Source organism: Conger conger, chromosome 4 (assembly GCF_963514075.1).
Source record: "Conger conger chromosome 4, fConCon1.1, whole genome shotgun sequence".
Lineage (NCBI taxonomy): Eukaryota > Metazoa > Chordata > Actinopteri > Anguilliformes > Congridae > Conger > Conger conger.
The window spans coordinates 38,380,039-38,404,576 of NC_083763.1; the positions used below are offsets into that span (position 1 = coordinate 38,380,039).

General features: G+C 44.9%; 1 protein-coding gene across 1 annotated transcript in view; it reads left to right on the top strand.

Moving 5' to 3' along the window:
* The window catches only part of LOC133127234 (cilia- and flagella-associated protein 44), a 192,887-nt gene that overhangs the window by 27,856 nt on the left and 140,493 nt on the right, over positions 1-24,538 (top strand). The window contains exons 5-8 of the mRNA XM_061239961.1: positions 8,434-8,650; positions 12,654-12,768; positions 13,326-13,490; positions 24,331-24,486. Of these exons, the coding sequence (XP_061095945.1) occupies positions 8,434-8,650; positions 12,654-12,768; positions 13,326-13,490; positions 24,331-24,486 (653 nt within the window). The remainder of the gene's footprint in view (positions 1-8,433; positions 8,651-12,653; positions 12,769-13,325; positions 13,491-24,330; positions 24,487-24,538) is intronic.

A 24,538-nucleotide genomic window follows, 5' to 3' on the forward strand; every position in this document is an offset into this window, starting at 1 on the left:
AGGGGTCTAGTTCCTGGCATAGTGTCTAAAACCAATGAACAAAGGATTTCTCAGTAACATCCATTATTCATGTTTTGTTTAAATGTTTTTTGCTTTTGTATGAACATTTTCTTTTCTTTTTTTCTGTGTGAAAGTGAACAAAAGGTGATTGTGATTGTTTTGCAATATGAACTGTAATGAAACTGTAATTGGCTGAATCTAATGAATCTAGAATATATGAAAGTTTCACTTTGTGAATTAAATTAGGGGGGAAAAAAATGAACTTTTCCACGATATAAAATTTTTTTGAGATGCACCTGTATATGAGTGTTGTTTTGCTGCTTTTGTCTGTGGTGGTGCATAGGAAGTGTATGAATGTGTATGACTGTTTGGTGGTGCAGATGTATGGGTGAAAGACTGAACAAATGATGAGACAATTTTCACAGGTTTAACCGCTGGGTCCATCAGAGAAATTCCCACTTCTGACATCCTTGGCCCGTCCTCACATTGCCATCAATGCTGGCTTTATACCTGAGCAAACAAAGAGAAAAAAAGAATGTGTGTCTGTGTGTGCACAGGATCTTCAGGCGAGTCACGATCTCTGAAAAGGTGTCTTGTAGATCATTGGAATAACTGGAACAGGGCCACAGCACCACCGCAAGCTTTGAAATCATCACTGCTGCAGATGAGTGAGCTCAGCTTACTTTTGTTAAGCACTGGGTAGGAATTCACAGAGGTATCCAGTGCAGCCTCAGGAAATGCCCCTCTGTAGTGCTGGAACATCTCTCCATGCAGCAGAGTGGCACTGACAAGGTACTTTGTGAAGGAAAAGCATTCCTTGGCATGTCCCGGTATGGTATTGCATACCTAGAATGAAAAATGTTTGTACATTTCAGAATTGTGCATACAATAGCAAAAAGTCAATTTAGGCTAACACCATGTTCACAACTCGCATCATCGGATTGACGGACATCGGAAGTAATTAATTCCACTGGAGATTGGTTAACACTTACGGACCCGCACCCCCGTGTGGCTGTTATTTCTGTTGGCTGATGTATGACGAGTGCTTTAGATTTTTCCAAACTACGTTGCTGGCGGACCATCAAAATAGCCAGAAGTAGAGAAATGATGTTGTTTCAGGGATAACAACTTGTAAACAAACTTTTTTTCCAACAAACCAATGAATTCATGTTTTCATTCTAAATACCATGCATGACCATTGCCTCTTTAATTTTTGACTTTGATTCTTGCCTAGCACATTTTGAACTGTTTGCTGATTGGTTTTTGACCCTTGCCTCCCTTATGACTCTGATTCCTGCCCAGCACTTTTTGATATTTGCCCCAGTGCCGCACTCGTGCTCGACCCTGTTCCCCCACCCTGACTGTGACTTTGATTTGCTCCTCTGCTCCCCATATAGTATATTGTATCCTTCCAATGGGACACTGTTTGTTATTTTCCTTTGTGATCCTGGGAGGAGACTTGATCTCCATTGGGGGTTGGCTACACGCCACTTTGAGCCCGGTAAGCCTTTGAAGACTAGCCGAGGTGTATTTAGATTTGTTTAGGCAGATAGGACCGGAGTTACTCATCGGTCTGCAGTGTTCTTTTTGTTCCCCCCCTCCATTCTACGCTCTAGCTCCCTGTGATTTACCCTGTCACGGCCTGACCCTAGACTGGGTCATAAATTATTTACAACAACCATCAAAATTATCTGACATACACTCACTAAGCATTTATTAGGAACACCTGTACACCTACTTTTTCACACGATTATCTAATCAGCCAATTGTGTGGCAGCAATGCAATGCATAAAATCATGCAGGAAAAGATCAACAGCAGAAGAAAAGCAGAAGGGTTCCACTTCTGTCAGCAAAGAACAGAAAGCTGAGGATGCAGTGGGCACAGGCTCACCAAAACTGGGCAGTTGAAGACTGGAAAACGTAGCCTGATCTGATGAATCTTGTTTCCTGCTGAGGCTTACAGATATAGGGTCAGGGTCAGAATTTGGCAGCAACAGCATGAATCCATGGGCCCAACCTACCTTGTGTGAACAGTCCAGGCTCGTGGCGGTGGTGTATTGGTGTTGGGAATGTTTTCTTGCGTCCTGGAATTGGGGTTCTTCCGTCCGGCCTTTCCGCAATCAATGGGGCTTTCTCTTTCTTTCTTCCATGGCATTCCTCGACACTTTGTCTAACCGTGGATCCGTTTGTCTTTAGAAGGGTTTCGGGAATGCACTGGCCTCATGTCTCTCCCTCTCCGTAGCAAGCCCCGTTCTGTTTGCCAGCTTTCCTTTTTGTAGGGCGCTGCTCTCCCTCTAACGCGGCCCTGCTGTGTCTGGTCTGTCCTACACGCGCATCGCCCTGGTGGTGCTGGCCTTGGTGCTGACTCCTCCTGGGCTCTCTCCAGGGTGCAGCACTATTCAGATAAGAAACGGGGAAATACTCACAATCAGTTTTCCTAGCTCCTGGCTCCTGCGCACAGGCCGTTCCACTCCAGTGGGGTACCGATCCCGGATCGGGCCACCATAGTAGTTATTATATCGTGTTGCTAATTAATGCATTAATGTTTTAAAATCTCTGTTTAAGTGTATCAAATTAAAACATCCATCCATCCATCATCACCCGCTTATCCGGAGTCGGGTCGCGGGGGCAGTAGGCAAAGCCGGGTATTCCAGGCGTCCCTCTCCCCAGCAACGCATTCTAGCTCCTCCTGGGGGATCCCGAGGCGTTCCCTGGCCAGGAGAGATATATAATCTCTCCAGCGGGCTCTGGGTCTCCCTTGGGGTCTCCGCCCAGTTGGACGAGCCCGGAAAACCTCCAAAGGGAGACGCCCGGGAGGCATCCTGATCAGATGCCCGAACCACCTCAATTGGCTCCTTTCGACGCGAAGGAGCAGCGGCTCTACTCCGAGCTCCCTCCGGATGTCCGAGCTCCTCACCCTATCTCTAAGGCTGAGCCCGGCCACCCTACGGAGGAAGCTCATTTCGGCCGCTTGTGTACGCGATCTCGTTCTTTCGGTCACTACCCAAAGCTCGTGACCATAGGTGAGGGTTGGGACGTTGATCGACCAGTAAATCGAGAGCTTCGCCTTCCGGCTCAGCTCCGTCTTCACCACAACGGTCCGGTGCAACGCCCGCATTACTGCTGACGCTGCACCGATCCGCCTGTCGATCTCACGCTCCCTTCTACCCTCACTCGTGAACAAGACCCCGAGATACTTGAACTCCTTCACTTGGGGCAAAGACTCGTTCCCAACCCGGAGGGAGCAATCCACCGTTTTCCGGCAGAGAACCATGGCCTCGGACTTGGAGGTGCTGACTCTCATCCCGGCCGCTTCACACTCGGCTGCAAACCGCTCCAGTGCGTGCTGAAGGTCACGGTCCGATGAAGCCAGCAGAACCACATCATCCGCAAAAAGCAGAGATGCGATTCTGAGGTCACCAAACCGGACACTCTCCTCACCTCGGCTGCGCCTTGAGATCCTGTCCATGAATACCACAAACAGGACCGGTGACAAGGGGCAACCTTGGCGGAGTCCAACACCCACCGGAAACGTGCTTGACTTTGTGCCGAGAATGCGGACACAGCTCTCACTTTGGTTATACAGGGACCTGATGGCTCGTAACAACGGCCCCGGTACCCCATACTCCCGCAGTACACCCCACAGGGTTCCCCGGGGGACACGGTCGAAAGCCTTCTCCAAGTCCACAAAGCACATGTGGACTGGATGGGCAAACTCCCATGACCCCGCCAGCAACCCTGCCAAGGTAAAGAGCTGGTCCACTGTTCCACGGCCAGGACGGAAGCCGCATTGCTCCTCCTGAATCCGAGGTTCGACCGTCGGTCGGAGCCTCCTTTCCAGTACCCTAGAGTAAGCTTTCCCAGGGAGGCTGAGGAGTGTGATACCCCGGTAATTGGAGCACACTCTCCGGTCCCCCTTCTTGAAAATGGGGACCACCACCCCGGTCTGCCACTCTACAGGCACTGTCCCCGATCTCCACGCGACACTGAAGAGGCGTGTCAGCCAAGACAGCCCAACAATGTCCAGAGCCTTCAGCATCTCAGGGCGAATCTCATCTACACCCGGCGACTTGCCACTGAGGAGCTTTTTGACTACCTCAGCAACTTCCGCCAGGGATATAGGTGCAGATTCCCCCGAGTCTTCAGGCTCTGCCTCTTCCACAGAGGACGTGTTGTTCGGGTTCAGGAGCTCCTCGAAGTGCTCTTTCCACCGCCCGACAATATCCCCAGTCCGGGTCAGCAGTTCTCCTCCCCTGCTGAAAACAGCCTGAGACAAGCCCTGCTTTCCCTTTCTGAGTCGTTGGATGGTTTGCCAGAACTTCCTCGAGGCCAACCGAAAGTCCTTCTCCTTAGCCTCCCCGAACTCCTCCCATACCCGGGTTTTTGCTTCAGCGACTGCCGAAGCTGCAGCCCTTCTGGCCACCTGTCTGCTGCTTCAGGGGACCCCCGGGCCAGCCAAGCCCGAAAGGCCTCCTTCTTCAGCTTGACGGCCTCCCTCACCGATGGTGTCCACCAGCGGGTTCTTGGGTTGCCGCCCCGACAGGCACCGATGACCTTCTGGCCACAGCTCCTGCTTGCCGCCTCTGCAATGGAGGCTTTGAACATGGCCCACTCGGACTCCATGGCCCACTCGGACTCCATGTCCCCAGCTTCCCCCGGGATGCGTGAGAAGTTCTTCCGGAGGTGGGAATTGAAGACCTTGCGAACAGGGGCCTCCGCCAGACGTTCCCAGTTCACCCTCACTACACGTTTGGGTTTACCGGGTCTGTCAGGCAGCCTCCCCGGCCACTTGATCCAACTCACCACCAGGTGGTGATCAGTTGACAGCTCTGCTCCTCTCTTCACCCGAGTGTCCAAGACATACGGCCGCAGGTCTGATGATACGACCACAAAGTCGATCATCGATCTTTGGCCTAAGGTGCTCTGGTACCAAGTACACTTATGAGCTACCCTATGCTCAAACATGGTGTTTGTTATCGACAATCCATGACCAGCACAGAAGTCCAATAACAAAACACCGCTTGGGTTCAGATCAGGCAGGCCGTTCCTCCCAATCACCCCCCTCCAGGTTTCTCCGTCATTGCCCACGTGAGCGTTGAAGTCGCCCAGCAGAACTATGGAGTCTCCGGGTGGCACCCTTTCCAGGATGCCACCCAGTGACTCCAAGAAGGCCGGATACTCTGAACTGCCATTTGGTGCATACGCACAAATGACAGTCAGAGCCTTCCCCCCAGCGACACGTAGTCGCAGAGAGGCGACCCTCTCGTTCCCCGGGTGGAACTCCAACACAGCGGCGCTCAGCCGGTGGCTTGTGAGTATCCCCACACCCGCCCGGCGCCTCTCACCTTGAGCAACTCCAGAAAAGAACAGAGTCCAGCCCCTCTCCAGGAGTTTGGTTCCGGAACCAGTACTGTGCGTGGAGGTGAGCCCAACTATATCTAGTTGGTACCGCTCCGCCTCCCGCAGTTCCTTCCCCACCAGAGAGGTGACGTTCCACGTCCCCAGAACCAGTTTGCGACGCCGAGGATCAGCACGCCCGGATCCCCGCCTTTGCCTACTGCCCGTTGGGCAAAGCACCCGACTCCGATGCCGACCCCTGCAGGTGGTGAGCCCACAGGGCGGCGACCCCACGTGACCAGTTCGGGCTGTGCCCGGCCGGGCCCCATGGGATAAGGCCCGGCCACCAGACGCTCGCCGACGAGCTCCCCTCCCGGGTCTGGCTCCAGCAGGGGGCCCCGGTTTCCCTTTTCCGGGCGAGGTAACTGGGTCTTTGTGTGGCCGTGTCATGGGAGTCTTTGAATCGCTCTTAGTCCGGCCCCTCCCCCGGGACCAATTTGCCTTGGGAGACCCTACTGGGGGCTAACAGTGCCCCCGACAACCTAGCTCCCAGGATCACCGGGACACACAAACCCCTCCACCACGTTAAGGTGGCGATTCCTCGGAGGGGAAAATTAAAACATGACTTGTTCAATCACAATCCATTACAGTTGATCTAATCAATCTATTGCACTGTAGCCTATTCCAGTTGCTATGTATCGAATGTGATCTCATGCGATGAATCCTGTTTTTGATCAGTTTACTACTTTTACTTCAATAAAGACTGTTGACTAAAACCCTTTTTTGTATTTGAAATAAAAATCCAATTATTCAGCATATTATTCTGTCATTACTAATGTTGTCAGGTGGCACAACTGATAATCGTCAGGTGGTGCGACCAGGTAAAACATTCATTTAAACCAATAAATAATAGGTTAAAGTGAACAAATGGTTGATAACTATGATGGTAATAGCTATTCTATTGAGTCCATTCATTTGTATGTTTGTGTAATTATTTTTCTGTATTTAAATGTAAAATCGGATGCGAAGGATACCAAATACCTGGCCACTAGAATGGAATAATCTTTTATTGTAAATACAAACACAACCACAAAATAATAATGTGTTAGGCACTGTAGATCCTCTAAGGGATACTTGCCAAAGATTTCACTTGTAATAAATAGTAGGAAAAAATATATATTTTTACAAATATTTGGTTGCGCCACCTGATATTTTTTGGGCGGTGAAGTTAACAATACCATCCATCCATCCATCCATCATCCATCCATCCATCCATTAAAAAAAAATTAAAAGATTTTTTTTTACTGTTTTTAACAATACAGTAAAAAAATAAATTTAAATCACTGTTATTTAAGAAATTGGACTTGTTTAAGCACATTATTCCTGACTCAAAAATATGCATTACATCCATTTTGAAAAGACTTTTTAAAAATACCTTTTTAGAAGCTTTATTTGTCATTGACCTGTTTTCAGTATGGCAGCGGTTTCTTGCTTTTTCAGGACATTCCAAGTTGTTCCAAGCTATCACCAATGCTTCCTGTACTTGCAGGTGTAACAAGTACAGGAAGTCATTTATTTATTTAATGTTTAAATATTTATTTATTTAGTTTCTCCATTCTAAATGGTTATCCATTATGCTTATATAGCATAATTTTTGTAGCTATCTTGAGTGCACTGGTTTATAAAAGCAAGATGCCAGCTACCGTGCGCTGCCAAGATTTCACCAGTTAACTTATAAATTGATGTATTCCCTCCCAAATTATAATTAGATTGCTAGCTAGCTGCCTTGTTTTAAAAAACAAATTGGGCTGTTGTTGTAGCTACATGTAGCTTAGCTTAGGATATAGGCAATACAATATAAAATACATTTTTGTTTATTTAACTTATGAGCATTTTTCATTTTATTACAATGTTTTTCTCATAAGGAAACGGGCTTCATCCTAATCAGCAGGTCAAATTATTCATTTTATTTATGGAACTGTCTGCAACACTGGGTACGTTTGGATTTGGAAATGTTAACCATCATAAGCTGATCAGTTATTTTCTGAGATGCATGGCTGTGTGTATTTCTTTGGCTAGATGGCAGGCAGTTGTTTCCTGTAGGCTACTGCATGTTGATACAAACTTGTAAAAACGATTGGAAGGTTGTAAACAGCCTATTCATGGTTGCAAAGTTCCTGTTTTTGTTACATAGCTAATTAACTTCTTAATTTGAGGAGTTGGTTTAGTCTTCAGTTTTGTGGTTAAGCTGTTCTTGTTTGTCAGTTTATCTGCATTGCATCTATGTTTTGTTGTCTAATATATTATATCTGTTGGTCAGAGTTGTAGATATGCTTTTATTTAACACAATTTTTCACACTGTGAAGGAAATCCCTTCAGTTTAAAGAGGGAGTCCACTGTTTGAGTTCCAGGCTTTCTGTCAAAAAATCCTTTACAATGCAATAATGGATTATCAAAACACGGGTATCAAAACACTGGTTATACACTTGCTCTACCAACCCAGGTTTTCCCACTAAAACTATTTGCGCATTCATATCACACAGAATCGCAGAGAGCGTGAATTTTTTTTAATGAAAAATATTTTAGCTGCCTTGAAAATGATTTATAAGGGCATGTTGAGGGACGCTATTAGGAACTGAGAATTCAACGTTGACAGATCCTTTAGCCCAGTGCTACTCAAATGTCCTATCTGCAGGTGTTTGCTTCAACGGTGTGCTGCACTACCTGATTTAACTAATTAGCTAACTATCTGAACCAAGCAGGTAAAATAATTTGTGAAATCTGGTGGTGTAGTGTACGGTAGAAGCGAGTACATGTACCTGCAGACACTGTAGCCTGCAGGACGTGGAGTGGAGTAGCGCTGCCTATATATTTTCTAAAAGTGGATTTTGTGCTGCAAATGCAAAATTCTCAGTACTGCGGTATAATGTTCTATTTAAGATTACGGCCAAGTATTTAATCAATCTTGGTGACACCATATTTTGTACCTAAGAGCCTGTACTCTAGTATCATAAAAATGCATGATAAAAATTATTTAAAAAATGAATGTACCCTATAAACATGTGTTTGGTGATGTGTGTATGCTTGGATCTATAGGGGGTACAGTAAAGGCCTACAGCTCTGTGGATTTTAACCATGATGGCACCCTACTAGCAAGTGTGGGCTGCGCACCAGACTTCATGTTGACCCTGTGGGACTGGATTCAGGAGCAGGTTCTGCTTCGCTACAAAGCCTTCTCCCAGGATGTCTACAGAGTCACCTTCTCACCATACAACCCTGGCCAACTGACCACCTCTGGCTCGGGACACATCAAGTTAGTGCTCCACAGCAACCAATGGCCCTCCATGGTTTCTAATTACTTATATTTTAATGTGTTAAACTAATAATATGGTTCAAATTATTCTGAACCAAGCAGGTAAAATAATTTGTGAAATCTGGTGGTGTCGTGTACGGTAGAAGCAAGCACATGTATCTGCAGACACTGTAGCCCGCAGGACGTGGAGTGGAGTAGCGCTGCTTTAGCCTATACCTTTTTTGGTTTTTCAGTCAGGTTTTCTCAGAGGAAATCCTCATCAAAGACACTGATGACAGTTGCTTTAAGACTGTCTGATATTATTACTTTAGATAAGCTATAAGGTTGCTTATTCATGATTCATGAACCTTAAAAACTCATTCTCTGAGAAAGAAAAGGGAGTCTGAAAAACTACTGGGCATGGTTCTTGAATGTTGGTATCTTCATAAGGTGTGAGGAGCAGACAGCTCAAGGCAGAGACCTGGGCATAGGCAAACTAAGCTTTTACCAAGGGCGCAAATGGCAAGTGAGGACGCCGTGGTACATGCAATAGTTTTTTTGTTGTTGTTTGTTTCCTGTTGTCTGTTTTTCACTGCGCAATGTAGTGTGGTTATTTTCTCAAAAGCCGCGGCTGAAAGGAGTAGCATAGTGGCTAAATGCAAAACTAGCCAGTTGTCTTTAGGCAACAATAAAACAAATGTGCATAATTTTTGTATTATTCAATCATTTAAATGTATTTTAAAACTTATTATTCTAAGCCAAAATTTCCCACTAGTTCACTGGCTGGGTGTGGAAATGAGAACTGTCTCATGAGCTATGATGTGCCCCAACTTTCCTGTAGGCCAGTTGCGCAAACTGTGGGTCACGAGTTATAGGGGAGGGATAAGGGGAGTGGTTATCATCGTGAGAAGTACTACTAGGAGAACATTCTCAACCGGTTGAAAATAGGATGATAAGTTTACAACGCTTCTCCAGAACTAAAGAATGGATGTATGTACTTCTTCAATGCCCTCTTGTGCAAATTGCATATACAGTGCATCCGGAAAGTATTCACAGCGCTTCACTTTTCCCACATTTTGTTATGTTACAGCCTTATTCCAAAATGGAATAAATTCATTTTTTCCCTCAAAATTCTACACACAACACCCCATAATGACAACATGAAAGAAGTTTTTTTTTAATTTTAGCGAATTTATTAAAAATAAAAAACTAGGAAATCACATGTACATAAGTATTCACAGCCTTTGCTCAGTACGTTGTTGATGCACCTTTGGCAGCAATTACATCCTCAAGTCTTTTTGAATATGATGCCACAAGCTTGGCACACCTATTTTTGGGCAGTTTCGCCCATTCCTCTTTGCAGCACCTCTCAAGCTCCATCAGGTTGGATGGGGAGCGTCGGTGCACAGCCATTTTCAGATCTCTCCAGAGATGTTCAATTGTATTCAAGTCTGGGCTCTGGCTGGGCCACTCAAGGACATTCACAGAGTTGTCCTGAAGCCACTCCTTTGATATCTTGGCTGTGTGCTTAGGGTCGTTGTCCTGCTGAAAGATGAGCCGTCGCCCCAGTCTGAGGTCAAGAGTGCTCTGGAGCAGGTTTTCATCCAGGATGTCTCTGTACAATGCTGCATTCATCTTTCCCTCAATCCTGACTAGTCTCCCAGTTCCTGCCACTGAAAAACATCCCCACAGCATGATGCTGCCACCACCATGCTTCACTGTACACTGCGTTCCAAATTATTATGCAAATGATATTTTTCTCTGATTTTCCTAAATAGTCGATGCAAATGACAGTCAGCATAATTTTCAAGTCATCAACTGTTAGGGTATAATTCAAATGTTATTGAACAAACCTCCCAATAATAACAGTATTTTTTTCAAAAATAAAAAACTTAAAATGAACTGTTCCAAATTCGGAGGTCATATTTAGTGAAATCAAAAGCTATTTCAATCAAAAACATCTTAACAGGTCAAGTTACATTTTAACATAGGACTCCTTATTTGATAGCAGCTTCACAATTCTTGCATCCATTGAACGTGTGAGTTTTTGGAGAGTTTCTGCTTGAATTTCTTTGCAGGATGTCAGAATAGCCTCCCAGAGCTGCTGTTTGGATGTGAACTGCCTCCCACCCTCATAGATCTTTTGCTTGAGGATACTCCAAAGGTTCTCAATAGGGTTGAGGTCAGGGGAGGATGGGGGCCACACCATGAGTTTCCCTCCTTTTATGCCCATAGCAGCCAATGATGCAGAGGTATTCCTTGCAGCATGAGATGGTGCATTGTCATGCATGAAGATGATTTTGTTATGGAAAGCACAGTTCTTCTTTTTGTACCATGGAAAAAAGTGGTCAGTCAGAAACTCCACTTACTTTTCAGTGGTCATTTTCACACCTTCAGGGACCCTAAAGGGGCCGACCAGCTCTCTCCCCTTGATTCCGGCCCAAAACATGACTCCGCCACCTCCCTCCTGACGTCACAGCCTTGTTGGCCGTCCACCAACCATCCACTACTCCATCCATCTGGACCATCCAGGGTTGCACGGCACTCATCAGTGAACAAGACTTGAAAATTAGTCTTCATGTATTTCTGGGCCCACTGCAGCCGTTTCTGCTTGTGAGCATTGGTTAGGGGTGGCCGAATATAAGGTTTATGCATAACTGCAAGCCTCTGGAGGATCCTACACCTTGATGTTCGCGGGACTCCAGAGGCACCAGCAGCTTCAAATACCTGTTTGCTGCTTTGTAATGGCATTTTAGCAGCTGCTCTCTTTATCTGCACGAACCCATGTGTGCTCTGAATCAGCCACAAATCTCTTAACAGTACGATGATCACGCTTAAGTTTTCGTGAAATATCTAAGGTTTTCATACCTTGTCCAAGGCATTGAACTATTTCACGCTTTTCGGCAGCAAAGAGATCCTTTTTCTTTCCCATATTACTTGAAAATGGTGGTCTGCTTGATAATGTGGAACGTCCTTCTTAAGTAGTTTTTCCTTTAATTGGGCTCACCTGGCAAACTAATTATCACAGGTGTCTGAGATTGATTTCAGTGATCCAAAGAGCCCTGAGACACAATACCATCCATGAGTTTAATTGAAAAACCAAAAATTGAATCTTTATGACACTTAAATACAATTTGCATAATAATTTGGAACGCGGTGTAGGGATGGTATTGGCCAGGTGATGAGCGGTGCCTGGTTTCCTCCAAACATGACGCCTGGCATTCACGCCAAAGAGTTCAATCATTGTCTCATCAGGCCAGAGAATTGTGGAGCTCTGACAGAGTGACCATCGGGTTCTTGGTCACCTCCCTGACTAAGGCCCTTCTCCCCCGATTGCTCAGTTTAGACGGGCGGCCAGCTCTTGGAAGAGTCCTGGTGGTTCCAAACTTCTTCCATTTACAGATGATGGAGACCACTGTGCTCATTGGGACCTTCAAAGCAGCAGAAACTTTTCTGTACCCTTCCCCAGACTTGTGCCTCGAGACAATCCTTTCTCGGAGGTCTACAGACAATTCCTTTGACTTCATGCTTGGTTTGTGCTCCGACATGCACTGTCAACTGTGGGACCTTATATAGACAGGTGTGTGCCTTTCCAAATCATGTCCAATCAACTGAATTTACCACAGGTGGACTCCAATTAAGCTGTAGAAACTCTCAAGGTTGATCAGTGGAAACAGGATGCACCTGAGCTCAATTTTGAGCTTCATGGCAAAGGCTGTGAATACTTATGTACATGTGATTTCTTAGTTTTTTATTTTGAATAAATTTGCAAAAATTTCAAAAAAACTTCTTTCATGTTGTCATTATAGGGTGTTGTGTGTAGAATTTTGAGGAAAAAAATGAATTTATTCCATTTTGGAATAAGGCTGTAACATAACAAAATGTGGAAAAAGTGAAGCGCTGTGAATACTTTCCGGATGAACTGTAAAAACCTAGAAAGTGTGACCAACCACCATGTTAATCCTTTAATTTATTTTACTTTCCCAAACCCCCACATCACAATTATCATCTGTAACCCCTTTAGATTCTGGAAGATGGCCAGAACTTTCACAGGACTCAAGTTGCAGGGGCTGCTGGGACGGTTTGGAAAGACAGCCTTGACTGACATTGATGGCTATGTGGAGCTTCCTGATGGCAAGGTCTCTCTTTTCTGCAGGATATGTTATGTCTGTACAGAAACATGACGGATCAGAACCAGCATTACATATTTTTTATGATGATGATAATGATGTTGGCGGCACGGATGGTGCAGTGGGTAGCACTACCGCCTCACAGTAAGGAGGTCCTTGGTTTGAATCCTCGTCGGCCGGGGCCTCTCTGTGTGGAGTTTGCATGTTCTCCCTGTGTTCGCGCGGGTTTCCTCCGGGTACTCCGGTTTCCTCCCACATGCAGGTTAGGCCGATTGGAGAGTCTAAATTGCCCGTAGGTATGAGTGTGGGAGTGAATGGTGTGTGTGCCCTGCGATGGACTGGCAACCTGTCCAGGGTGTATTGCTGCCTTCGCCCAATGTATGCTGGGATAGGCTCCAGCCCCCCTGCAACCCAGTTCAGGATATGCGGGTTAGGATAATGAATGAATGAATGATAATGATGTTGATGGTCAGGACGGTGATGGCTTTGGGTAATGATGATGATAGTAGTTTTGATTATGATTATATTGATGGTGATGATGGTGGTGGTCATGTGCTTTGCTGCAGGTTGTGTCTGGCTCAGAGTGGGGGAACATGCTGCTTTGGGAAGGGGGCCTAATTAAGGTGGAGATTTGCAGAAAGAGGGGACGTCAGTGTCATGCCGGCTCCATCCAGCAGTTTGCTCTGGATGAGGGTGAGCTCATCACCATTGGAACTGATGGTGCAGTCAGGGTAAGACCTCACTGCTGGTGTTGTACCTAACCTCAAATCTACCTCCAGTCAACCCCACTCCTGCTTGCTTTCCACCAGATCTGGGTAAAATATTTTACTTAGTCCTTAGTCAGTTATATCTACTGTATATCTAGTAGCAGCACGGTTGTTTGAGGCTGGTTTGATACTTCAGACCCTTGATGACTTAAAGCCATTTAGCTAACAAATGTGTTCCATACTTTTCAATAATTTACAGCTGAAACTAGTCCCATCCCCCAATTTCCAAAGAGCAATTCAAATGAAAAATGCAAATAGTATTGCAGTATTTGAGTTATAGTATTGCCTGTAGGACAACCTGAAAACAAGATATCCAGACTCTGGTGATGTTGCTAGGTCACAGACATCAGGATGTCCTGGTACGCAATGGATATGCAACCAAATACAAAACATGACTATTTTATTTGACATTGTTAATTTGTGTTAAACATTGGAAGTGCTCTAATTACTACATGGTGCTTGCTTGCTTTCCACCCGGCTTGGTCGAATAATCTTTACTTTATACATTCGTTTACTTTTATTTGCACTTGGCAGAGACTCTTATAAATAGTAACTAAGAATGCAAGAGCATTAACAGGTGAGGAGGTGGATCCAGAACAGAGCCAGAACAGACAGATATGATTGGGAAGTACAGGTTGGCTTGAGGCCAGACATTCTAAGGTTGTGAAATGGAGGGGTCCAGCTGGTGTGTTCAATTATCTTCTTGTAGGTATTAGGGTGCAGTGCCCTTTCTTTACTACCTACAGTTTGAGCTGAAGAAAATGACTGCTGAATTGTGGAATTCGTCCCCCGCTGTTTTATACTGATTTCTGCAGTAAGTTGTTGAACCATTCTACTCCATATACTGTAGATGGTGCTAGTCTAGCATAGTTATGTTTCCTTCAATCGCCTCATCGTAGCATTGGCCAACACATAACTGAATGTCCAACCCTGCACCGCTTATTTGTTCAGAAATTAATGTAGCCAACGACTTGGCACTGAGGTCCTCCTTAATGATTTTTAATCCTTTCCTCAATCACAGGAATCATGTTGTTTTGACTCTCAGGAGAGGAATAGTGGCCATATTTCCTTGACTTCACCCTCATCAGTCACATTAAGCACATCTATTAATTCAAAGTTACCTTTATTGGCAGAGTCGTCCTGCTCATTAGGCTATACCCTGGTGCCCAAGTAATGCTGTTGCCCGAAGCAATGTTTTGACATGGCCTCTGTTCTCCTGCACCTCTGGTTCTGTTTGACATAATTTTATAGGCAATAGAATCCTTTTCCCAATGCCATAGAGTACCCAATCCATTTGTGTGTGTTGTACAGTTATGCAGAAAAACATCATCCTTTCGAGGATTATATAATGAGCACAAACATCATAGAGCAAACCAAAAAACACTACAGATCATTCATTTACGTAAGTGGGTGAAAACCCGTTTTATGCGCAGGGCTCAAACTTGCAGGCTAGTTAGAGGTTGGGACAAAATGGAGCTTTAGAATGTAGAATGCTGTGTGTGCATAATTTCTCACAGAAAACAAATTTTATCCACTTTTCTACTTCACAGCAGTGGTGATAAAACTTACAAGAACAGTGTTAGTGTGTTGCTGGCCTTTACTGGTCCCTATATGAGGTTAGTATGATGTAGCTAACATAAGTCAATAGCACTATCCCATACAATTAGCTTGCTTTTTAACGGTACTTTTAATGGGCAGGTAGAGGACATTTTACTACCTTTTAGCCTGAGTAGCTAGCTAACGAGGCTAACTATGAAACAGTCTTGGCATTCCACATCTAATTCTGTTTATACAACAAAGCATTACGATATGGAAAGAACACAGAAATGGATGGTTATTTAAATTTTACCAAGCTACCTTAGCGTTAAATGTTAGAAAGCAAAATGCTAGCTAGCTAATGTAGCTAGTCTTTTCACCAGGAGACGGGCTGGAGTTTCAACACAGGCTTCGTCCAACACATAATAATTTAATATGTTATTTTAATTATTTTTTAACATAAAAATTTAGCTTCCCCTGTTTTAGTTCTCCTCCGATTCCACTCAAATCTCGATGGGCCCAAATTTTAAGATGCTTGCGACCAGACTCCATGTGTACAAGTCACTTAAGTTAGCTCTATACTTCTACTTCTAACCATGCAATGCTAAAAAGGTAACTAAAAAGGTAGCTAAAAATACTGAACTTATCCCTTCCTAGCCTAGCTCATCTGTTTTAATGTGTCATTTTCAGCCTAGGTACACTAGCTAAGGGAACACAACTAAACCATTCGCTAAGGCCAACTAGCATCTGTTATGGTTTTAAGCTTTTGTTTCATATTAATAATACGTGAAGATTTGGAGTCAGAAATAACATTTGATTTACTTCTGTAATACTCGGGCACATATATGTAGGCATATTTACGTATACGTATAGATGAATGGTGGTCTTATATTTTGTATTTATTTCAGCCCTGCTACACCAGCTAAGTGAATGCAGCTAAACCTGATACTCAGGCCAACTAGCATCTAGCTAGCTGTGGCGGTGTACAGACACATTTTTGCTGGCTAGTTTATCCTGTTATGGTTAAGATTCTGTTTCATATTAATAATACTTAAATATCTGGAGACAAAAGTAAAAATTAGCTTTACTTCTGTGTAAAGCTACTTCTGCACTAACTATTTAGTTAGTGCATTCATTTTACATTTACATTTACATTTTAGTCATTTGGCAGACGCTTTTAATCCAAAGCGACTTACAAGTGCATAGGTTCTACCACAAGTGAAAGCATCACATCCAGAACTAGAAAAATACACCTGGACTGATGTTCTAAACATATAGTCGTCATCATAAGTGCAATTTTTTTTTAATTTTTATTTATTTATTTTTTTGGGGGGGGGGGTTAGACAGGGATAGGGGTATCAGAAGGGGGGGGCGGGGTAAATCAGGAGGGGGGACTAAGGTAGAGTTTGAAGAGGTGTGTTTTGAGTCTGCGTCGAAATAGGGGGAGGGATTCTGCTGTCCTGACAGTGGTAGGCAAGTCATTCCACCACTGAGGAACCAGAACGGAAAACAGGCGTGAACGTGCAGCTCGACCGCCAGGTGCCCGTAGAGAGGGAATCGTAAGGCGACCAGAGCTGGCAGACCGGAGTGGTCTAGCTGGGGAGTAGGGAGTGATCAGGGATTGTATGTAATGTGGGGCAGTCCCCTTAGCAGCCTGAAATGCCAACACTAGGGCCTTGAATCGGATGCGTGCGGCAATAGGAAGCCAGTGGAGGCCGATGAGAAGCGGGGTGACATGAGCCGACCTGGGCTGACTGGTGATCAAGCGGGCTGCAGCATTCTGGACCAGCTGGAGGGGCTTGATGGCGCACGCTGGGAGACCGGCTAGGAGGGAGTTGCAGTAATCCAGGCGGGAAATGACGAGCGCCTGGACTAGGAGCTGGGTGGCTTTCTCCGTCAGGAGATGACGGATGCGGCGTATATTAAACAGAAAGAACCTGCAGGTTCTGGCAGTGGAGGATACTTGTGGAGCCAGGGAGAGGCAGTTATCAAGAGTCACCCCAAGATTCTTTGCCGTACGGGAGGAGGAAACTACAAAGTCCTCCACAGTCAGTGAGAGGTCGATTGACGGAGAGGACTTAGCAGGGATGTAGAGAAGCTCAGTTTTGGCAAGGTTGAGCTTCAGGTGATGGGAAGTCATCCATGCAGAGATATCAGCCAAGCAGGCAGAGATCTGTGTGGTGATTTGGGTGTCAGGGGGGAAGGAAATGAAGAGTTGGGTGTCATCAGCGTAGGAGTGATAAGAGAAGCCGTGGGAAGAGATAACAGAACCAAGAGACATGGTGTATAGCGAGAAGAGGAGAGGCCCAAGAACCGAGCCCTGCGGGACTCCAGTTCGTAGGGGTTGAGGGTCGGAGAGTGCGCCCCTCCAAGTCACCTGGTAGGAGCGACCAGAGAGGTAGGAGGAAAACCAAGCGAGTGCAGAACCTGTGACACCCATCCCAGACAGCGATGAGAGCAGAATCTCATGGTTGACTGTATCGAAGGCGGCCGACAGGTCGAGGAAGATGAGGACAGAGGAGAGGGATTTTGCTTTAGCAGAGTGGAGTGCCTCAGTGACCGCGAGCAGGGCGGTTTCAGTGGAGTGGCCACTCTTGAAGCCAGACTGGTTGGGGTCATGGAGATTGTTGTGGAGAAGATAAGTGGACAGTTGGGAGCAGACCGCCCGTTCCAGGGTTTTAGCAAGAAAGGGGAGAAGAGAGACAGGCCGGTAGTTGTGCAGGGCAGAGGGATCGAGAGTAGGTTTTTTGAGGAGGGGAGTGACTCTGGCCCTCTTCAGGGAAGAGGGCATGGTGCCGGAAGAGAGGGAGGTGTTGATTAGAGAGGAGAGAAAAGGGAGAATGTCCTCAGATATAGATTGTAGGAGGGGAGAGGGGATGGGGTCAAGAGGACAGGTGGTTGGGCGGTGGGAAGTAAGGAGTTTCAGTGTGTCGGCGTCAGAGAGGGGAGAAAAGGAGGTTAGGGAGTTGGGGAGGGTAGGAGGGTCAGCAGGGGTGGAGGGTTGGGAGAAGGAATTGCGAATAGCATCGACCTTCTTTTCAAAGAAGGAGACAAAGTCATCAGGTGTGAGTGATGAGGGGGGTGGGGGGGGAGGGGGGGCCAGAAGAGAGGAGAAAGTTGAAAACAGTTTGCGGGGATTAGAGGCGGCCGCGTTAATTTTCGAGTGAAAGAAGGAAGATTTAGCTAGAGAGACAGAGGAATGGAAAGATGATAAGAGGGCATGGAAGGAAGCTATATCACTGGGGAGACAGGACCTTTTCCATTTTCTCTCCGCCGCCCGCAGTTCGGTTCGGACAGCTCGTAGAGCATCAGAAAGCCAGGGACTGGGGGGGGAGGCCCGAGCTAGTTTGGTGGTGAGGGGACACAGAGAGTCAAAGGAAGATGAGAGGGAGGACATGAGAGTTGTAGCCGCATCATCGGTAGACAGTCGAGAGAAAGACTCCGCAGATGGTAGGGAGGAGAGGATTGTAGATGAGAGGGTGGAGGAAGACAGGTGGCGTAGGTTCCGTCGACAGGTGACAGTGGATGGTGGGAGAGATGGATGGGTGTTAGAGGAGAGTGGAAGAGAGAAAGAGATGAAGGAGTGGTCAGATATATGGAGTGGTGTTACAGAGAGGTTGGTTGTTGTGCAGCTCCTTGTGAAGATGAGGTCAAGAAGGTTGCCTGCTTTGTGGGTGGGAGGGGAAAGAGTGAGGGTAAGGTCAAAAGAAGAGAGGAGGGAGAGTAAGGTAGACTGGGTGGACTCTGAGTTGAGGTTGAAGTCACCCAGGAGGATCAGGGGGGTGTCATTGACAGGTGAGGAGCTGAGGAGGATGTCCATCTCATCCAAAAAGTTCCCCAGAGGACCCGGGGGGCGATAAACAACAATGATAAACAGTTTGCACGGCAGAGTAACAGAAACCGCATGAAATTCAAAAGAGGAGAAGGAGAGGGATGAGGAGAAGACACTAGATCTCCATGAGGATGAGATTAGGAGACCTGTGCCACCTCCTCTGCCAGAGGATCTGGGTGTGTGGGAAAAAGAGAAGGCAGAGGAAAGGGCAGCCGGGGTGGCCGTGTTCTCAGGTGAGAGCCACGTTTCACAATGAGTCACTCAACGTTGTTCAAACGTTAATGTGCAGTGCATATTAAAGCTCACTTTTTCAGTTCATTCCCCGTCCACGAATCCCTCGAATTCATCTTCTTCAGTGTTCGAATTGAACAGCTGGGCGAGTACGGCATCCAACATGCCCGGCTCCATCTCGTCATTATCTGAGTCAGTGTCGCTGCTGTTGCCTGGCAGTTCCGTGATTATTCCTGCCTTCCTGAAAGCTCGGACCACAGTTGTAACTGATATATCAGCCCAGGCATCCACGATCCATTGGCAGATAGTGGCGTAAGTAGCCCGGCGCTGTCTCCCCGTCTTTGTAAACGTGTGTTCGCCTTCTGTCATCCAATGCTCCCACGCAGCTCGCAGTCTAGCTTTGAACGCCCTGTTGACGCCAATATCTAGCGGCTGGAGTTCTTTAGTTAATCCACCCGGAATGACGGCAAGCACCGAATTAGTTTGATTCACTTGTTTTTTGACAGCATCGGTGATATAGGCGCGCATGGAGTCGTAGATCAGGGACGGAGCTGTGTGGAAAAAGCCACCCGGTCTCTTGACGTAGATTTCTCGCAGCCACTCACTCATCTTCTCCTCATCCATCCACCCCTTTGGGTTAACTTTGATGACGACGCCGGCTGGAAAGTTTTCTTTCGGCAAGGTCTTCCTCTTGAAAATAACCATGGGTGGAAGTTTCTGGCCATTAGCCTGGCAGGCGAGAACTACAGTAAAGGATGACTTCTCATTCCCTGTGGTGCGAACAGACACCGTACTGGCCCCCCTTTTCTCCACAGTGCGGTTCACAGGAATATCAAAGGTGAGTGGAACCTCGTCCATGTTGATGATGTGCTCTGGCTGGATCTTCTTTTCAGTGATCTTGTTTTTGCAGTATGCGTGGAAAGTGGCCAGCTTTTCTTGGTAATCTTTTGGCAGTTGCTGTGAGACGGTAATTCGTGTGCGGCTGGAGAGATCACGTCTTCTCATAAAACGAAAGCACCGAGAAGGACCGCCTCGAAAGTCATTGATGTTCATGTCCTGTGCTACCGCTGCTGCCTTCATTCGAACAGTGACTGTAGAGACGCTTCTACTTGCTGCTCTCTGTTCAACAACCCACTGTTCGAGTTGGTCCTCCAACTGTGGCCATCTCGCTTTGTGCCCTTGCAAACTCTTTTTAGTCTTCTTTACTTGGCGCAGGTCTTCTTCTTGCTTCCTCCATTTCCGTACAATTGATTCATTAATGTTGAATTCTCTCGCCGCTGCTCTATTCCCATGTTCTACTGCGTGACTGATAGCCTTGAGTTTGAACTCTGCGTCGTAAGCGTATCTCTTCAAAGGTGCCATTTTGGGGTCTTTATTTACAAGTGGTGTATGACTGGGTAAGCACAGTACCTACCGGTATTTGGCGACCCCCCCTGACTACCGTAATGCTGCAAACGGTGCGCATTTGTAGTTTACCAGCCGTACTGAAACATTTTGACAGAGTGCCGTGTACAACCACTATGGATCAACCAATTAACAATTTGATCCATATATAAGGCGCACCGGACTATAAGGCGCACTGTCGGTTTTTGAGAAAAGGTTTTTAAGTGCGCCTTATAGTCCGGAAAATACGGTATTAAGAATGACAATTATCAATTTAAGTCAAAATACGTGTACTCACGTGCACGTGCTCTTTCCCTCTTCCTTTGTCTCCTTCCCTCGCTTTCTCGATGCGGGCATACGTGTACGCGCATTCTTTTGTCCTCCATCTTTCTTCCCACTTCAATGCGTTACTTTTCCGTCACGCCCTTCTTATTTAGCTGTGTTTATATGTTTCTTGTGTTCAATAAATACCCTTTATTGTAACCGGTTGTCCGTCAATGTTTTTCCAACACTAAATCAAGCCAACTAGCTACTTATAAAAGGCTACTTATAAAATTCGAACTCATATAAGTGGTTGTTGAATTCATAGTATTGATTCAACGGTATGACTGTTGAATGATTTATTAAATCATTACTATTGAGTTCGTTATTAATAACGTAGCTAAATTAAAATAATTAATTGATTTTAAAATACGATATTACCCTTCGGAACCTACACTGTCTACAGACAATTCCTTTGACTTCATGCTTGGTTTGTGCTCCGACATGCACTGTCAACTGTGGGACCTTATATAGACAGGTGTGTGCCTTTCCAAATCATGTCCAATCAACTGAATTTACCACAGGTGGACTCCAATTAAGCTGTAGAAACATCTCAAGGTTGATCAGTGGAAACAGGATGCACCTGAGCTCAATTTTGAGCTTCATGGCAAAGGCTGTGAATACTTATGTACATGTGATTTCTTAGTTTTTTATTTTGAATAAAATTGCAAAAATTTCAAAAAAAACTTCTTTCATGTTGTCATTATGGGTTGTTGTGTGTAGAATTTTGAGGAAAAAAATGAATTTATTCCATTTTGGAATAAGGCTGTAACATAACAAAATGTGGGAAAAGTGAAGCGCTGTCCGGATGCACTGTATATATATATATATATATATATATATATATATATGCAGTACTGTGCAAAAGTTTTAGGCAGGTGTGCGAAAATGCTGTAAATTAAGAATGCTTTCAAAAATAGAAATGTTAATAGTTTATTTTTTATTAATTAACAAAATGCAAAGTGAGTGAACAGAAGAAAAATCAAAATCAATATTTGATGTGACCACCCTTTGCCTTCAAACCAACATCAATTCTTCTTGGTACACTTGCACAAAGTAAGGGATTTTGTAGGCATATATTCAGGTGTGTGATCAACCAATTATACTAAACAGGAGCTAATGATCATCAACTATATATGTAGGTTGAAACACAATCATTAACTGAAACAGAAACAGCTGTGTAGGAGGGTTAAAACTGAGTGAGGAACAGCCAAACAGCCAAAGACAGTTTAATGTCAGAAGTCATACACCAGCAGGACTGAGCACAGCAACAAGACACAAGGTAGTTATACTGCATCAGCAAGGTCTCTCCCAGGCAGACAGGGGTTTCCAGATGTGCTGTCTTAGTTCTGTTGAAGAAGCACAAAGAACATTGAGGACCGTAGACACAGTGGTCGGCCAAGGAAACTTAGTGCAGCAGATGAAAGACACATCATACTTACTTCCCTTCGCAATCGGAAGATGTCCAGCAGTGCCATCAGCTCAGAATTGGCAGAAACCAGTGGGCCCCAGGTACACCCATCTACTGTGCGGAGAAGTCTGGTCAGAAGTGGTCTTCATGGAAGAATTGCAGCCAAAAAGCCATACCTTTGATGTGGAAAGAAGGCCAAGCGAATCAACTATGCACAAAAACACAGGACCTGGGGTGCAGAAAAATGGCAGCAGGTTCTCTGGACTGATGAGTCAAAAATCTTTATATTTGGCTGTAGCAGAAGGCAGTTTGCTGAAGGGCTGGAGAGTGGTACAAGAATGAGTGTCTGCAGGAAACATGAAGTATGGTGGAGGTTCCTTGGAAGTTTGGGGCTGCATTTCTGCAAATGGAGTTGGATATTTGGTCAGAATTAATGGTCTCCTCAATGCTCAATGTACTTAGAGGCAGATACTTATCCATCATGCAATACCATCAGGGAGGCATCTGATTGGCCCCAAATTTATTCTGCAGCAGGACAACGACCCCAAATGTACAGCCAATGTCATTAAGAACTATTTTCAGTGTAAAGAAGAACAAGGAGTCCTGGAAGTGATGGTATGGCCCCCACAGAGCCCTGATCTCAACATCAAGTCTGTCTGGGATTACATGAAGAGACGGAAGCATTTGAGCCTGCCTAAGTCCACAGAAGAACTGTGGCTAGTTCTCCAACATGTTTGGAACAACCTACCTGTTGAGTTCCTTCAAAAACTGTGTGCAAGTATACCTAGAAGAATTTATGCTGTTTTGAAGACAAGGTGTTCACACCAAATATTGATTTGATTTAGATTTTTCTTCTGTTCATTCACTTTTTCTGCTCATGCATTTTGAAAATAACCTATGAACATTTCTATTTTTGAAAGCATTCCTATTTTACAACATTTTTTCACACCTGCCTAAAACTCACACACAGTACAGTACTGTATAGCTATATGAACAGAATGAATTGTGGACAATTCTCAGGTAAGCTACTTACCTTACACTGTCCTCTTCAGACTTCAAATTTTGCGCAGTCCTAATTATTATCATTAGCGATGGTGACCAACCAATCATCTCTTAAATTCGCTGAACATTATGTGACTGTCCTGTACAACACTGGTTTTGTGGCAATTACATCACTTTTATTTATTTATTGGACTGACAAAGGAATTGACTTTGATGTTCCAATGCTTTTGGAGGGAACTTATTAACTTGTCTCAAACATTGAAATGATGGACAACACAAAAAATGCTGGTGAAAATTACTACATGGTGAAATCAAAATATATTAAAATACCCTATAATAAAAGATCTGAGTCTGCACTTTGACCATATGAATTGTTTGATTACAAACAGAAAATAAAATATATGTGAATCAGAAAAAGCTGAAAAAGAATCCCAACTTTTGACCAGTAGTGTATGTGGATGCCAATCTGCGTAATTTTTTTATTTTGTATTTGTTTTGCTGTTTATTGATGATAAATTATTGGCTTGCTATACAGAACTGTGGTTTCACCCTTGCTTTACTGTATCAATTGGATCTGACACAGAGTGCTTGAGTGAATCAGTGTGTTAGTTAGCTTATTCTATTGGAAATTGACGTGATCACTTGCAAGTTAGCTGGCTAGTTCAGGGAAAACTCACCAAGGTTTATAAACATTAAAGGTACAATAGGTAAGATTTTTGTGTTAAAACATTGTTACAAGACCATCGTAAATCCCTTCCTATCATTGAGAGGCTCACTGACATGTTGACACACCCTCTGCCTGTGTTTATAGTCCTTCAGGTTTCAAAATATTCAGTTGACGGCCCGACACTCAAAACATTGTATAACTGTACAATAATTCAAGCTCATTGGTTGAAAATGGGTTCTAATTGCCACAGCCAATGGCGTTTCAAAGTCAGCTCGTTTACAGAGAAGGGGGAGGAATAAACAAATTAATTAAATAAACAAATTAATTAAATAAACAAATTAATTAAATAAACAAATTAATTAAATATTGTTTGTGAAATGCATCAACGTCTGTTTTGAGTTATGCTCTGACTTGTGCTCAGACTTGGGATGTGGAGTGTATCGATGCTGCAGATTCTCCAGATGATAGTGGGCTCTTTGAGATGGAACCAATGAACGAGCTGATGATTGGACGTACTGTCTGCCTGACCTTCATGGTGAAGAGCTCCTTGCCAGACTCCTTCATTTGGTTTGCTCAGGTCAGAAGTCTTTGCAGCAGCACTGAAACACACAGTCAGCCTGAAAGGTGTT